Raw genomic sequence first — 17577 nt, forward strand, 5'->3', positions numbered from 1 at the left:
CACACGATCTCCACATGATCTGCACACAGTTTTGTGTCCAATCTTCAAACGATCTCTCCTGCATCCAGACTTTCATAGTGCATAGTGTGCTAGATTGTCAGATCCGCCCTACTGCATGGCAGATCTGAAGATGCGATGTGCGACCAGCGGGGACACGCATCGCATCGTGATTGTGGGTGTCTTTGTTTGTTTGAATCTTCTTGGACATACCATAATATCAACAAATCAGTCTGTGTCACATCTTCAGGATAGTCTCTTATCTTGTATCACTCTGCTTGAGACAGTGTTTTGTAGCTGTTCAGAACAACACTCGTCCTCCATCTTCTTGGTGGCAAACAAATTCAAATTGCCAGACTTGTGCAGTTATTTCAAAGTATATGAGGCCTTCAGTAGCAAGCTAGGTTGGCAACATTTCCAGCTGTTGGCAAATGTAACAGGTTTTTGCAATGTCTCTGAACATGGTTTGGATGTAAGGAATCCCTTTGATTTGAGCTTGCTTGAATGCAGCGTCAGCTCCATCATGGCTTAACAGTTCTCCTAGCACCATCAGTGCTGTCTTTGTGGTGAAATGCACATCATGTTCTGTACTCAGTTCACTTGTTCGCACACCATTGAAGTCATAGGTGTGTGTATCAGCATGTCCCACGTCGATCTTCCAGTTTTGGACAGCAGTCCATATAGACTTTGTGTCAAATGTCCATTTCTCAGTGTGAAGACTTACAGGGTCTTCAGTCTTGTCAGTGACTTGGAAAACAGTCATAGATGCAACAAGTTCTCTAGCCCCTTCTTCTGTCGATTGGCTGTCGGCTTGTAAAGATAGCTGCTTTGCTCCAGCAAAGCTCCACAAAAGTTCTGTATCGGTGCAAACAGCACCATAGTCCATGAACCAATAATGCTCTCTGTCTTGGAAATCTTCCCACCACCATGGAGCTGTGATCATAAAGAAATCCAGTATGGACAGTTCAAACATTGGTTTAAATTTCACACGGCCAGCAAGTAGCACTTTAATCTCCTCAATCAGCATGAGAGTTTCTGCTGTTGTCATTGGCAACTGTGTGTCTTTCAGCTGCTTCAAAACCTTTGGCTGGTAAGGCTTTGTAAGGAAATACACTGGGATGCGAATTTCATTACCAACCACAAAATCTGCAACTTTGTCACAAATATGCCCACAATCAGTGTGTCTGTAATGCATTTAAGCCCTTTGTGGTTAGTCAATGTGTACCCACCAACCCTTCCTTCACAATTAGCAAGTAAACCATGAACATCATTTGCAATGGATGTTTCATCAGAAAACACATCTTGTTCACTTTTTGCATTTTTAAACTCAACAATGACACACTGATCATGCCATATAAAAGTAATGTCATGGGGGCAGTCTTCAGTCTCAGGGGCATGGTCTATAACTGCAATCGTGCCTATTTCCCACCCCTTTGCTTTGGGTAACTCCCGTGCTCATTGGGCAAGGTAAAAGGCATCATCACCACCACTTCAATTAGAGACACCTCTTTTAATGGGTACTCAGACACTTCCTGTTTTTCATTCATTTCAGTCTGGACAGTGACTGGTAATTCAGGCATACCATCATTCACTCCAGGAGTACCACAAACCATTGGCATTTTGTCAGAAACCTCATTTGCATTCAATTTTGACTCTGATTTCTGGACATATTCCCTGAATTCATAGGTTTCTACATTTTGTTCACATTTTGTCAAATAATCAGACATTTTCATCACACAATCACTTCTCTGATCAAACACATTTTCTGTAGTAGTAATGTAAATACATTGCTCTGTCTCTGTCTGAAATTCTATCTGTGTAACCTCACACACTTCTCTGTGTATCTCAAACTCACTAATTTCTGCACTATCTGCGTGTAAATCACCACTTGACATTGCAACTTCTGAAAACTCACTAACCCTCTCTTGGGAATTCATGGGGAGGCTTTCTTTTTACTGCATTCGTCTGAACAGATTTTACACTTTTTTCAACATATATTGGTCTATGCAAAATGTCACTACTTTTACTCTTATCAATACCAGGCAGTGAAAAACCAACATTATGCTTTTTCTGGAAATTTGCCAGCTGAAATTCCAATTCATCTTTAAACATATTTGCATATTTCTTAAAAATCTTAAAATGCATTGTTCTTGTTTGTTGCAACAACACAAACACAAAGACAGTAAACAGACAACATACAGATATAATGTGATGTACAGTATACACTCTGTGATTGATCAGGTCACCCTTCCCTCATTCACTTATGAGACAGAGGATTTTTTATATGGGGTTGCACAACCCGCATTTGCACAACACTCCTTTCACACAGCAATGCTAAAACTATCGACTACACATTCCAAGCATGTTTATGACTATTAACTCTCTGTATCCCACTTGCTGACACCACTTTAATGTTCCCGGTGGAACGAAATAAGGTTTTTGGATACAGAAAGTTAATGAAGCCACACAAACCAGTATCTTGAAAAAAGATGTAATTTATTGCAACAAATAACAACATATAAAAGAATAATAGTTATTTCGCTTCAGAATAGAAAATGGTTACACGATCCAGGAGCCTCTATCTCTGGACGAACAATTTCCTGGCCACAAGCTCTAGTCTGATTCAGGCATAGGGCAGGCTGCTTGAATCTCCTTTGTCTCTTGTTTATATAGCATTCTACTTGTCATACCCAGCTAACCTTACTAATATGGGTATAAACGTATTTCAAACTACTCTATTGGTTAACTACTGATAAGGACTTTCTAAAACTTAACGCAGGCGTACAACGGAAAAGACAACGCCTAAAGAATTTATGTCTTGTCTACTTTCCACATTCCTGTACCATTTTGTGCCTGATATACCACCTCATGTCTGATACACACATAAGAACCATGAATGAAAATGGCTGTCAGTAGCCATTTTGCTCTCCCAATTCACGGGCAATAATGAGCGATAAAATATCTGGGCTGCACAATACATTACAAGAGACAAAGGTTGCACGCAATGCTGCTCTATAGGGGCCCTTTACAGTACAAGAGGAAACAATGAGGCTCAATGTAGACCCTACATGATGCACGAGGACACAGTGCAGCTCTATAAGTGCTCTATACAGTATTGGGAAGCATAATATCTCTATCAACTCACAGTTAGAAGACGGTGGTTGGATGTGCTGTCTGGGGGGTGAGTGGGCATGGCATCAGATGACCTGAGCTTTGTTTCAACTCACAGCTGTGGACAGACCAAGGTGCGAAGCTTAGAGCAGCCAGAGGCAGAGCTTAGCCAGGCTGGGGGCGGAGCTTTTGACTGCATGGAGGCAGAGCTTCGGGTGGCCCACGATGGGGGAACGGTGGGGGGGTGATTAACAGGGCTTTGGATCTGCCGGGAGGTGAATGCGCATGGCACTGAAATGCTGTTGGAAGTGGCAAGAAAAAAGTTTGGGCCTATGTTAATGGGAGGGCCTGAAACTGCAGCTCCACCCTGCCCCATTGTTAATCCAGTCCTGCCAATATTGGAGTCCAGACTGACTAGTGATGGAGAACATAACTCACTGATTGCAGCACAGAGCTGAAACGTCCAGGAGGGGAGGCGGAGCCGCCGGCGGGACAGCCCAGGAGTGGGTTGAAGCGGAGGATGGAGCAATCAAGGAACAGAAGCGGACCAGGGGGCAGGATGGAGCAAAGGACGGAGAGGCAGCAGCTGAGCAGGTGCACACACTGAACACTAGCCCTGGCCAGCGAGTGTAGGCGCGGCGCCCCCCCACCCCCTCTGCTGGACTGCTGTAGCATACATGTTTTGATGATTTGCCTACAATACCTGGATTGTGTTTTCACTAAAATGTGGCAATGCCATTTGTTCTTCCTGATCATTTGCTTAATGATGTAAAAGCTAAGCTTGTCAACTGGTGAATAAAGTCATAACAGAGCATTCCTTAGAATTGGAGGAAATTAGTTCTCTCTTCAGCAGTGTATAATAATTCTCTTAGATAGGCATTCTAAACCTCAAGATAACTAGCAACCTCACCCGGATTTGCACGGGAGCAATTGTGAATTTACAGCGATAGTCTTTTTTACCAAAGGTCTTATAAGATTGCCTTGTAAATGACATTAGTAATTTTTCTTCCTGACATCAACACAAAAAGATTTAGTTTTGACGTGACACACAAAAAGGCCACATAAAGTTGTCCATGAGAAAAATAGTCTCCATTTAGGTCGACTCCAGCCACGTTAAGTGCCTGTCCCTGTGCTTTATTTATTGTCATGCCAAAGCAGACTCTTGGGGGTAAATTTACTAAGATGGGAGTTCTATTAAGAAGTGATGTTGCCCATAGCAACCAATCAGATTCCAGGTATTATCTTCTAGAAGGTGCTAGATATATGAGAAGTAGAATCTGATTGGTTGCTGTGGGCAACATCACTTCTTAATAGAACTCCCATCTTAGTAAATTTACCCCTTGGACTCATTTGATATTAAAGAATCGGTTTTTACATAAATTAAATAGTAATCGTAAAAAAAAAAAAATGGAAAAACTAAAATTTTGTAGAAGTAAAAAGGGCTTACATCAATTGTTCTGGAGAAACGGATAATATGTATCAATCTCTACCTGGTATAAAATAAAGTCCAGATCTTTAACGGTTTAGGTGGGATAGGCCAAGAAAGCACTCAGACGTCCGTTTTCTTTATTGACTTGCTTCACTAAAATTGTCACTGCTTGGCTCCTTTTTGTCATACATTAAAGTTTCATACACCTAAACCTTCCTCAATAAATGCTAGAATAGTGAAAACGGCGTCACAATCCGTCCCGTGGTTCTTGCGATTAGCCTGAACAAACAGACATGTGCCTACCAGGGACTTTCTTTTATACTATGTATAGATTTTCCCCTCCTGTAAATTATAAGGATATTAGATGTCTCTGATAAATTGTGACCATATACTGTTGATCTATGAAGGCCCTGCAATTCCAATAAACTTGGATGATCTCTTATAATTTAGATTTTAGATCAAATTATGTTGCACCTTATAATATGCAAATTTTGCTAATGAAATTATAGCGTCAAAATTACAAGCAGTTACAGGACAGTTTATAAAATACTAGCATTGCTTGTTTACTTGTAGCAATAATAAGCAGCTTAGGGCCTGATTCAGCACTGATCGCTAGTCTGCGGACGCACGCACCCGGCCGCTGCGCAATTATGCAAATGAATGCGATCGCAGCACTATACCGAGACGCCCACCACTGTATAAAGCCGCCCACTTCCTATTAATTACATCCGCAATACCTCTGCAAGTCTGTGAAAATATTAGTAACATCGGACCCATACGCACAGTTGAGGTTGAGCTGACCTCACTCACAAACTGCTAAACTTCCTGTTGGTATCTAGAGCTCAGGCTGCGTATGCCGTTGCAGGGGCTTAATTATGCACGCCCCTGTAATGGCATCCAAATGCATTGACACGCCTGCGTTTCATTGACCACCCCCGAACGGTCACCTCCTGTCAATCACTGTACAATGACCCTGCGTGCTCATGCGGCACGGATGCATGCGCAGTGTGAAACAATCGGCCATATGCGTGCGTCCGCAGACTTGAGATCCGTGCTGAATCAGGCCCTTAAAGCAGATCTGTCATATGTAAAATAACCATACATTTCAGTTTATATAGTAAAATCCATATTATTATTATTATTATCCTGCAGCCCAGTTCTGTGTATTGTAGCTATTTAGTGATTTACCATGTGGGCACACTTGCTCTTGTGATCATCTTCAACTAGCTGAATGGTATACTGGTAATGTTGGTTCTAATACAGCCAACAGTGGGCATGGTATAGGGATTGGCAGGTGCTCACACATGGGATCTATTACTGTTATTGGAGTATACATGTTAAAGTATCTGAACAAAGTAGTCGGACAAGATAATGTTATGGGCGCCCATATCTTGTCTGTCTACATTGTTCATTGTCTGTCACTTGGAGTTGATGAGTGGAGCCAGGATAAGAATTAGGAAGCTCTGCAATCAGTTATCCTAGCTATTCACTAACTCATATAAAAGTTTCTGCTCAGCACTGACAACAAGATAGTTATGTGGAAAACAAATTAGGGTAAAACTCTTATTGTGCTTAATGATCTACATTCAGAGGAAACTTCTCCTTTAAAACTGAAAAGTATATTTGCCAATGATGATTACTGACCTTCTCCATATTGCAGACAAGATAATTAGAAAAATAAATTTAAACTGAAGAATTATCACAAGCCATAAAGTTTAAAACAGCTAAGTTCAGCTTAGCTACTGTATATTACAAGCAAAAAATACAAATAAATAAAAATACTGACATACAGTAAGAACACAATTATCATTGATTTACATTTGCAAACCTGTTTAATGTACAATTTCAGTTCAAGTCTAATGGGGGGCATCCACTAGACGATTTTATCCCTGTCCAACCTCTTAACGATTTTCCCTTGAAGTTTCCCTTGAAATATGATCTTCCACTCTGAACAATTTGCAAAGGATTTGCAAAAGATTTGCAAAGGATTTGCAAAAGATCTGCAAACGATTTGCAAAAGATCTAACAATAAACTATGTTGTTTTAATCTGTAATTGAGAGCTTTCAGCTATAGTGGGCAGACAGTGGTTCATCGTTTGATCGTTCAGCATGAACGATGTGTAAACGATGTGTAAACGATGTGTAAACGATTTGTAAGCAATCAAGTGAAATTGACCTGCATGTTCAGTCGATGGAGGAGACGATCAAACGACCAGCGGGAGCGCGCATCGTACATCGTTAGAAACAATTACTGCACGATTTGCAAACGATGTTCAAACGATGTTTGAACGATTATCGAACGATTTTGTCATTATCGTTCAATCGTTCAACTTTATCGTCTAGTGGATACCCCCCTTTAAGCTGCATACACACACAATGATTGAGTTAATGAACGATTTTAGTAAACGATTTTCTACCTTGAAAAAATGAACTAAAATCGTTTACTAAAGTTGTTCATTTACTATGTTCATTTAAATGTAATGAACGATTTTTATGAACTACAAACGATTTTTGCATATTAACTTAATGAAAATCGTTGCGTTGTAAAGTCTGACTGAACTAGAAATTCCAAACTACAAACGTGAACGCGCATGAACAATAATCGTTCATCGTTTGACTCAGAAAGTGAACGATTTTTTCAAACGATTATCGTTAAACGATATAGTTTAACGATAAGCGTTCAAAAAATCGTCGTGTGTATATACACTTTACTCTACAAATTCTGCAATAAGGATCCTGAAATAATTAGCACAAGATTTGATTAAGACAGATTGAGGGCTATGGCAGATTCCTCTCATTTTAATCATTGCAGTTTTACATATAATTAAATCAAATAAACCATATTTTAAAGCTTTGTTTGTAGATGCACTATCATAGGTGAAGAGTCTTACATGCACACTGTAAATTGGCATCATGAAATTCTAACCTAGTCAGTACAGTAGTACCACTGAAGATGCCTCACAGCATACATTTAAACATACCATATAATATATTTATTTTTTTATTTTTATGTATTAATATTTATTTAAACACCACTATTGTAATGATAATTTTAGAGTATGAAGCTTAATTCTAATAAAGGTTTTCCTATGTCACAGCTGAAGTATTATGGCATGGTTGGTATGAGATCATTTATTTATTCTTGTTTGTTTTCTTTATTCATTTCAGAGTCATCTCAATCAAAAACTATCACCCAAAGATCCGGATTATCACGCAGATGCTGCAGTATCACAACAAGGTATGATTTTACTATAGGTTACATTTTTTACCTATTGGCCATTTCTAGGTTTGTAACAGTAAAAATAGTCCTTTGGGATGTATAGACAAGCAATCTCTCTCACTGTAAGAGAGCTTTTAAGAAATACTGATGGCGGATTAATGAGTTAATGGATAAATCCATACTGAAAAGGTCACCAGTCATCCGCTATGTTGTCCTAAATCATGCTTTGCCTTTTGCTCATTTCGCTATTGGGTTATTGTTCTCCAGGCTCATTTACTAAACATCCCAAGCTGGAATTGGAAAGAAGGAGATGACGCCATATGTCTGGCTGAGCTGAAGCTGGGCTTCATTGCTCAGAGTTGCTTAGCACAGGGTCTGTCCACCATGCTTGCAAATCTCTTCTCCATGCGGTCATTTATAAAGGTAAGGGTTTTCTGTTTCAGAATCTAAAGTCGCACCCTGCATGCTGTAATACAATAATGTAGAGGGGTTTTTATAGTTAGATTCTGGTTAATTGCCACAAGTTTACTTTGTGGGTCTATCTCTGGGAAGTCCTGGAGGGGGAGTAGTGCCGTGAATCATGTAATCATTGCCCCTATTTGCGCCATTTTACAGTGGGAGGCGGGGACAAGATTTGCAGTGGGAGGCGGGGACAAGATTTGCAGTGGGAGGCGGGGACAAGATTTGCAGTGGGAGGCGGGGACAAGATTTGCAGTGGGAGGCGGGGACAAGATTTGCAGTGGGAGGCGGGGACAAGATTTGCAGAGGGAGGCGGGGACAAGATTTGCAGAGGGAGGCGGGGACAAGATTTGCAGAGGGAGGCGGGGACAAGATTTGCAGTGGGAGGCGGGGACAAGATTTGCAGAGGGAGGCAGGGACAAGATTTGCAGAGGGAGGCAGGGACAAGATTTGCAGAGGGAGGCAGGGACAAGATTTGCAGAGGGAGGCAGGGACAAGATTTGCAGAGGGAGGCAGGGACAAGATTTGCAGAGGGAGGCAGGGACAAGATTAAGCAATTTCACAGCAAATCACTGCAGAAGTGGAAAGGATGTGGGAGCATTGTCTTCTCTCTAGAGAGCTTGCTGAAATTCGTTAGTCTTCCAAACATTCCAGTACAGTAGGCAAGTATGGTCTTTTACCATTGAAGGATAAAATTAAGTTTAAGTAACTAGTGCCTGACTCTCATGTGTGCATTTATATCTGTGTTTTATCTCAAAATGAGATGCTGTTAGGACTTTATCATTTTAAAAAAAGGGTTCTCAGCTCCAGTCCTCGAGTACCACCAACAGGTCATGTTTTGTGGATTTCCACAGGCAGAAATCCTCGAAACAGGACCTATTGGGAAAACTTGAGGGTTGAGGTTGAGAATCACTGTTTTACAGCATAGCAAGCTCCCACAGCATGATAAATCGCAGGTGCGCTTGCTTTTCTGCAGCGAAAGGGTAGGCTTCAGTATTTTCAGGTAACCTGTGCTGTGTATGGCAGATTGAAGAGGATACGTGGCAGAAGTACTATCTGGAAGGAGTGGCTAATGAGATGTACACAGAATATCTATCCAGCGCGTTTGTGGGACTCTCTTTCCCTGCGGTGTGTGAGTAAGTACACTACCTGTAAGTACACTACACAGAGACAGAGGAAGGCAAGAAGATACTTCTGGACCTGATAAAGCCATGGATATTGACAGACGGAGACTTAACCAGCAATGTACTCGGGTAATAATTTGAACATGACCACTTTTCACTATCTTTCCCAACCCCCTCTCCCCAGGTTGTGCTTTGTGAAGCTGAAGTTGTTGATGATAGCCATAGAATACAAATCTGAAAAAGGGGAGAGCAGGTAAGTTGCTCCTAGGATTCGTAAGTTCCTCATAATTGTTTTTTATTTAAAGAATCTTTCTGTACCTTCTTTACACCTTTATTAGTACATGAGTCTGCATAATGTTATGCTTTATAAGCTAAGGTCTTAAAAAGGGTTATCTGGACGTCTTTCACTACTGTTCTTATTACCATCATCTAAGGCACAAATACATGGCAAAGTAACCAGAGCCTGACTACAGTCATCTTTTGTTTGTGGTCCGAGGTAGATCCTTAGGATTATGTTTACTAAAGTGAGATCATAAATTTGAAGTCAATTCTAATTTCCTACTTTTATCACACCAGCAAGGATTTTTAAGTTTCCTATATGTAAACAAAGTTGTATAGGTACAGTATATTTCTTTATATTCCAAACCATTAAAAGTTTGGCCAGAGCTTAATGTAGTGCTGTAGTGCTGTACAGTGTACATTAGATTAGTCAATATATGATTTGAGTCCAGCAACTTGTGTGGAGGACTGAGGCCATCTTGATTTAAATTAAATCATAACTTTATTTAAAATGGACAGAATGTAATCCACTTAGCATAATGGAGTATAACCACCCACCAAATAGTCTGTTTTAAAGAATTAAAGTTTACACATTTTATTCATTTTGTCTCAAGATACATGCCCACTCAATATCTGTACCATAGATGTTACATCGTATGTATATGTATATACATAAAATATAACTTTTTCATTAAAAGCATTCCATTAGACATATGGTTAGTATACATACATGGGTAGTTTTGGAAGGTCAAATCCCAGTGACATACACCCTTTGGAATCATTTATGGGAACTGAGGCAAAGGTAAAAGTATTGTACTAAGCAACTAATCATATTCTTACTGTAATTTTATAGTGCGGTTTAGTAAATGAAGGCAAACACCTTATTGGTTGGTATGGGAAATTCCACCTTTATTCCACTTTGCACCGGTTTCCATAAATGACCCTGAATATAAAATCATGTCATCTAGATTTCACAGTTGGTCATGTGTCCCATGATCTTAGTCATGTTACATTGCTTGCCCAATTGCATCTGGAGCCCTTGCTGCCTGACCCTCCTTCACCACATCACTCAACACTCCTCCTAATAACCATATGCAAAGCAAAGCCAATCTGCCAGCAATCCCTGATTTGCTAATAATTGATTTGCAGTTTTGTTATAACTAACTCCTCCCTACCCTTATGTTTTGACCCTTTGTTAATTTCTGATCTCAAATTTATGTTTATTACTATTATTTATTTAATTATGTGTCTGAACCTAAGCTGTTTTTCTGCTTTTTCAAAAACCATGTGCATACATACCTCTCCATGTCTCTTCCCTGAGGGAAAGTAATGTTACCAAATTCAGGGTAGTGCATTGTGATTAAATACTAATATCTACAGTATATATTTGCAGTCATTTGGTAACAAAACATTCTTGTAACACACTGAATGGTGACAATATTTCAGTAACTATGTGGTCTTATTAATATGGGAAATAGACGGTAGTGGTAATTTTCTTGTGATTTTTACCAGATTTTTGAAAAACATTTATGTTTTTAATGATCACAAGACAGTACCACATGCTATAGTTCGGGATGTATCCTAATCACATTGTGTTATCTTAGAGCAGTGGTTCTCAAACTCAGACCCCACACGGGTCACGTTTTGCAAGTCACCCAGCAGGTGCACAGGTGTATTCATTACTCACTAACACATTTTAAAAGCTCCACAGGTGGAGCTAATTATTTAACTTGTGATTTTGTGAGGAGACCTGGAAAACATGTACTGTTTGAGGTCCTGAGGAGTCGGGCTGAGTTTGACAATCTGTGTCTTAGAGCAGTGAGGATGTGTTTTTCTATCACAAACTTAGAAAAGCTGTATCGAATAGGATAACATATACATCTTCTTAAATGATTATATATGTAACAAATACCTACAGTAATTGCCCAAGTTTCCAGGAAACAGGGAAACGAGATGGAGAGGTATGAATCAGTAATTTTCTGCACAGAGATTTTGTTTATAGTATTTGTGTCTACTTATAATTATTTGTTTTCAATTATTTTTTATTTATAGATTTTTCTTTTTTTTTATGGGGGGAGGGCGATGTCTTGGTGTCCATGAATTTCTTATCAAGATATTTGATTGGAAATCTATATTTTTTTTTCTTGTTGTTTGCAGAAGCAGAAAGCGGTATGGCTTTCAACATTAACTGTGCCTAACCCTCCTTCACCAAACTTCACCCTAACCTCTCCTCCTCACTGGACTCATAATCAGGAGCTCCCTCCGAAGAAAAAAAAAAACATACACAAAACCTCTGGCTGTCTCCTACTTCCTCATCTGTATATAAATACATACATGCACACCTTTGTATATATAGATATGCGCTTATATACTGAACATATATATGAGTGTGCATATGTATATATACTTCTATTTGGATATATGTTTATATACACTTATGGATGTGAGAGATACAACTTATAGAGAAGATTAATTTGGGAATTAAAATGCCCAGTCATGTGTTATTTAAGTACAATTTTGTGTTTTGTATCCAACCAAATTTTAAACAGGTAATAAGCCAAATATCCTGCTTAACTATCTCTCAGATGCATTCTGTCTATATAGACAGCATAAGGGCATGGATTTCAAACATATATCCATACATACACAAATATATATATATATATGCAGAAGGGTATACATGCACCTTAGCTGTATGAATCTGTATATATATTTGCACCTATATGTATTTTGCACTGCTGTTGTACAAGAATACATATGTACATCCATCAAGATGAAACAAAATTACTAAACTTGTATTTTTCTCAGCTATTAGCTCTCGTATATTTCTGACCTCCCGCTGCAGCTCTAACTTCTTTGCAGGAATCTTGTTAATCCCTTTTACTGCCAGTGGGTTGGAACACTCATGGTCACTGGCATTTAGGGGGTTAAAAGCAGATTTATGCTACTTCTGTTAGTGACTAATGGAAATTGTCATTTTCTGGTCTTTGTTTCCCCAAGTGACACTGTGTCTGTCTATGGCAATGTTTTGTGTCTGTCTGTGTCATAGTTTGTCTTTCACACTGCCCCCCTATCTCTCCCCAGTGTCTCAGTCTTTAGCGAGAAATTCCATTACTAATTCACAAGGTGTTCTTTTTCTTTGTCAACATATGACCCCACCATCCCAACCCAGGTTAAGAACACCCCAGCATTTAGGCTCCTTACGCCATTTTGTTATATATATATATATATATATATATATATTTAGTCCAGGGCTGGCACTCTCTCCAATCAAACAAGAAATGCCCCAGTGCCTCCAGCATTAAAATAGCGATACAGGTGTAGAAGGCTTAGGCACTCAGGGGTCTTGTACCAGTTAGACTGGTAGAAGAAGTGCCGCAGCCTTCTACACCTGAATATATATATATAGTCCTGAATGCTGCCTATTGAGATACTAAACATGTTTTGTCTTATGTAAAATAAAAAATGATAGCTTGTCTAATGTAAAATAAAAAAGCCCAATAATTATATACAGATGTGTACTCATACACTACATCTAGCGTCCTTGCGCTTTAAACAGTCCTTCTAGTTTCGCCATGCCGTGGCGTGACTCGGTAGCACCAAGCATCTTTTCGTGCGACTTTTTACCTTCAAATGTGTCTTATTCGCACATGTGTACAGGACGCACAAGCAGCTTCTGCTGATTAAAATTATATGCGGCATGCCTATACTCTGTGTGCAACTGCTTCTGTGTCTGCATGCAAAACGCGATGTTACAGTGTCACAGACGCTGACACTGTTTAGTAGCATTTCGCATGTAGATACACCCGCTGACACTGTAACATAGCAAGCAGATAAACCTCCAGTCACACACAGAATATAAGTATGCCGAATATCATTTTAATCAGCAGAAGCTGCGTGTACATCCTATCTGCATCACTGTGCGAATAAGATGTTTTTGAAAGTAATAAGTCGCACCAAAAGATGTTCGGCATGACCGATTCACACTGCTCTCACACGTTGGGTCAAATGTACTAGGGTGAGAGTTTAGAAATGTGAGAGTTTAGCAGTAAACTCTCACACTATTACATTGCTCGAGATGTATCTTCAAAATGGCAAAACACCTGGATGAGAGTTTAAATCGTAAGAGTTTTTTGAGTCTGAAAAACATGCAGGTTTGCCTGTTCTGTGACTTTATTACATTGGCCGAGTTTAAAAAGTGTGAGAAAACTCTCACATTTTCTAACCTTTCACCCTATTACATTTGGCCCGTTATATGTAACACGACAACAGAGGTCAGATGTATGTGAACACATCTGTACTCTTACTATCTTTCTGAGCGTACTTATATCCTGATTCAACATACCTGTTTTGACACATACATGACTCCTCAGCAATATCATAATAGAAATCGTGCCTTTTTTTCAACTGCAGCTAATGTTTAGAGCATCACACTGGAAGAGTACTTAATATGTGTGTATATATAAAGAGTGTGAACACCGATCAGCCATAACATTAAAACCACTGACAGGTGAACGCTGGTTATCTATTTACAAAGGCAACTGTCAAGTGGTGAGAGATATTAGACAGCAAGTAAACACTTTGTTTTTGAAGTTGATGTGTTGGAAGCCAGAAAAATGGGCAAGCGTAAGGATCAGAGTGACTTTGACAAGGGCCAAATTGTGATGGCTAGATGACTGTGACAGAGAATCTCCAAAAACGACACGTCTTATGGGGTGTTCCTGGTATGTAGTGGTTAGTACCTACCAAAAGTGGCCCAAGAAAGGACAACCAGTGTACTGGCGACTAGTTTATAGATGCCCAAGTTTCATTGATCCGCATGTTGAGCAAAGTCTAGACCGACTGGTCCGAATCCCACAGAAGAGCTACTGTAGCACAAATTGCTGAAAAAGTTAATGCTTGCTATGAAAAACAGGTGTCAGAACACAATGCACCACATCTTGCTGCAAATGGGACTGTGTAGCTATAGATCAGTCAGAGTACCCATGCTAACCCCTGTCAACTGCTGAAAGTACCTACAATGTCCACATGAGCATCACAACTGGTTCATGGAGCAGTGGAATGTGCTGTAAAAACAGTTTAAAGCCATGGAAGCCCCACCTCGCAACATACAGGACTTAGAGCAGTGGTTGACATGGCACCCTGGAATGCCACAGGTCCCTTGCAGGGGTGCCACGGGTTGGTGGCCCAGTACCAAATCAAATTATTTATGGTCAATGTGATGGGTAAAACTAGTGCTATTGGCTGCCAACCAGAAGCACAGCTCAGTCCACCACCATGTATCTGAACCTAAGGATGACAGGTAAGCACAATTGATTTAATTCAGTACATTTGCTGAGTTTATCAGTAAGTAACTTTTGGCCTAGGAGTGCCATGGAAAAAATACTGATACTCTAGGGCGCCGTGATTCAAGAAAATTTGGTGGTATATACCACAGGACACCTTCGGTCTTGTGGAGTCCATGCCTTGATGAGTACGAGCTGTTTTCGTGGCACAAGGGGGACCTACACAATAATTAGGCAAGTGGTTTTAATCAGAGCTGTAACTAGACTTTTTGCCCCATTTTTCAAATAGGGACATAAGACCTGTGTCTGAAAAAGGGGTGTGGCCTCATGGGGAAGGGCCATGTCAACACTGATTTGTCCCATATGACGATGAAAGGGTACATATCCCTTTGTTATCCAGGTGTCACTGCCAAATACAGTGTGAATCCAACGGCTGCAGAGATGATACATAATAATTATGCAGTATAACTCACCAGCTCTGGATGTAGGAGAGCACTGGTGAAGCTGCACCTGCAGCAGGATTTGTCTATCAGAACAGACGTACACAAGCCTGGAGCCGACAGTCTAGATCACCGACTGAAGGTATAGAAAAAGTGCTACTTGTAGTGTATATGCAGCAAATATATGCAGACGGGGAGATCTGTGTTTATCTACCCTTGGCCGGCAGCTGAACTCACCGGCAAGGGTACTCGAGGTATGCTGGTAACACCTGGGTCAGGAATCAGTGGCTATGTTCAGGGCTGCCATCAGAAATTGTGGGGTAGATACTGTAGCTAAGTGTGAAAAGGATGTGACTGATGGTGGCCAGAAAGAGTGGATAGGGGCAGCCAGGAGATGCCAGGGAATACAGCAAGAGAAGCTACAGGTGAGAATGAATATAAAACAAAAAATCGACAGGCCCGAATAGCACCCCGTGCCCTGTGCCGTGCCACATGTTGCACCACCTTAGTTACGCCCCTGGTTTTAATGTTATGGCTGATTAGTGTATATAGAATACATTTAATATAGAAGAGTGACAGTACTGAAATACAGAGAAAAAACAAACAATATAACCTGTAGTGCAAAAATCTATAAGAAAATCATATACAGTTACCAAAGGAGACATCGGTCATGGTCAAATATTTCAATATTTTTTTTCTCTAGCTCTCTACTTATGTAGAAATAGGGCAATCATAGTGAACACTAAATATGGATCTGGTGAAACCCCTTTCACTGTACTTTTGAGGTGAAATCTCAAACTTAAAAGGCAGCTGAGCCTAATATGTTCTAGGATAGTGGCACATTGTCACTTATGCTGTAATATTTATGATCATAAACATTGCTGTGGAGAAAAAATAAAATATGTCCTATAGACATCCATTAAATGCTATTGGATTATGTAACACTAGTGATTTTCTTCTAGGAACCTGCTGTCAGTCAATGCTGACAGCAATTTAGTCCACTGGTTAAAGCACTACTGAAAATAGCAGCTCTGCTAATGGTATCTGACAATTACCTGACCCATAGAATGTAATAATATAGTTAATTAAGTAGCAATCTGCAGCTGTTATCTCTTTCCTTACATGTCAAACCTCAAAATCACCAGAAAAAAATCTTAATATTTAGAGTAGCAATTTTCAGCGGCAGTCGGAAATTGCTGCAGAAATTCATCCGTAAATGACATCTGCAATAAAAAAAAATACATATATTAAAACTGCAGCTGTAAAATTGTCTTAGTACCTCTTGAGATTTCCACTGTAGATTTTATTATATATTTTATCCCCCTGCAGTTTAAAAAGCTGTCATTGACTAAAGAAATCTCTGTAATTATTATTTAAATTAAGACATTTCCTGAAATGCCATCACTGTTACAGATGTCACTAGGTTGAGTCTTTTTGTAAATAAACTTAAAAATGAACCCAGTGCAGTTTTTGATTGAACACATAAATATTGTACAAACATAGGGCCTCATTCAGACCCACTCGCTAGCGGCTGTCCGCTCGCAAGTGGGTCGATGGTGTGCACTGCGCATGCGCACGACGGAGGGAGCTCCGTTATGCGCGAGACGCGACGAGCGAAGGTCTTTCCTTCGCTCGTTGTGTCTGATCAAAGGGGGCGTGCTGTCGATGTTGATTGACAGCACGCCCCCTTTGGTGGGCGTGCCGGGGGCGTGCCTGCCAGACGGAGGCGTTCCCAAGGGAACGCCTACCGTCAGAAGCCGGCCCCACTGACATCACTAGTGATGTCAGTGGGAGTGATTTTGGCTCTGATAGAGCCAAAATCACTCCAGGCCTTGCGGTTGAGAAACTCAACCGCAGGCTTCGGCTCGCACTGGCGATGGTCGCGATGGTCAAGACCATCGCGACCATCATCCTGCACGCTCGTATAGGCTGTGGGTGGTGACCCACAGCTATACGAGCGTCCAGGAGGACGCTCCATATTTATGGAGATGGGCCCTGATTCAGAGCGAGCGCTCTGGTCAGAGCGTCCGGCTCTGAATCAGGGCCATAGTGTTATCATTAGAGCTAAATGACTGTCCTTCCATATTGGGATTTGTAATAATCCAGCTCATGGCTAACCTTTTAAACACCATAGGCAGATTAGGGATATTTGTTCATACTGTTGTTCTTTTTCCTCCAAATGACTAGGGTTGTATTTAGTGCAAAAAATTCTGTTAAGCCAAATTTAGGCTTC

At 40.4% G+C, this 17577-nt stretch overlaps 1 protein-coding gene across 9 annotated transcripts in view; it reads left to right on the forward strand.

The window, feature by feature from the left end:
• Window positions 1-17577, forward strand: part of KCNMA1 (potassium calcium-activated channel subfamily M alpha 1) — a 636705-nt gene that overhangs the window by 438790 nt on the left and 180338 nt on the right. For all 9 annotated transcript variants that reach the window (XM_088474944.1, XM_088474945.1, XM_088474948.1 and 6 more), the window contains exons 13-16: window positions 7706-7775; window positions 8025-8180; window positions 9243-9352; window positions 9525-9593. In XM_088474944.1, the coding sequence (XP_088331070.1) occupies window positions 7706-7775; window positions 8025-8180; window positions 9243-9352; window positions 9525-9593 (405 nt within the window). The remainder of the gene's footprint in view (window positions 1-7705; window positions 7776-8024; window positions 8181-9242; window positions 9353-9524; window positions 9594-17577) is intronic.

This window comes from Taudactylus pleione, unplaced genomic scaffold (genome assembly GCF_031769625.1).
Source record: "Taudactylus pleione unplaced genomic scaffold, aTauple2 ptg000157l, whole genome shotgun sequence".
NCBI lineage: Eukaryota > Metazoa > Chordata > Amphibia > Anura > Myobatrachidae > Taudactylus > Taudactylus pleione.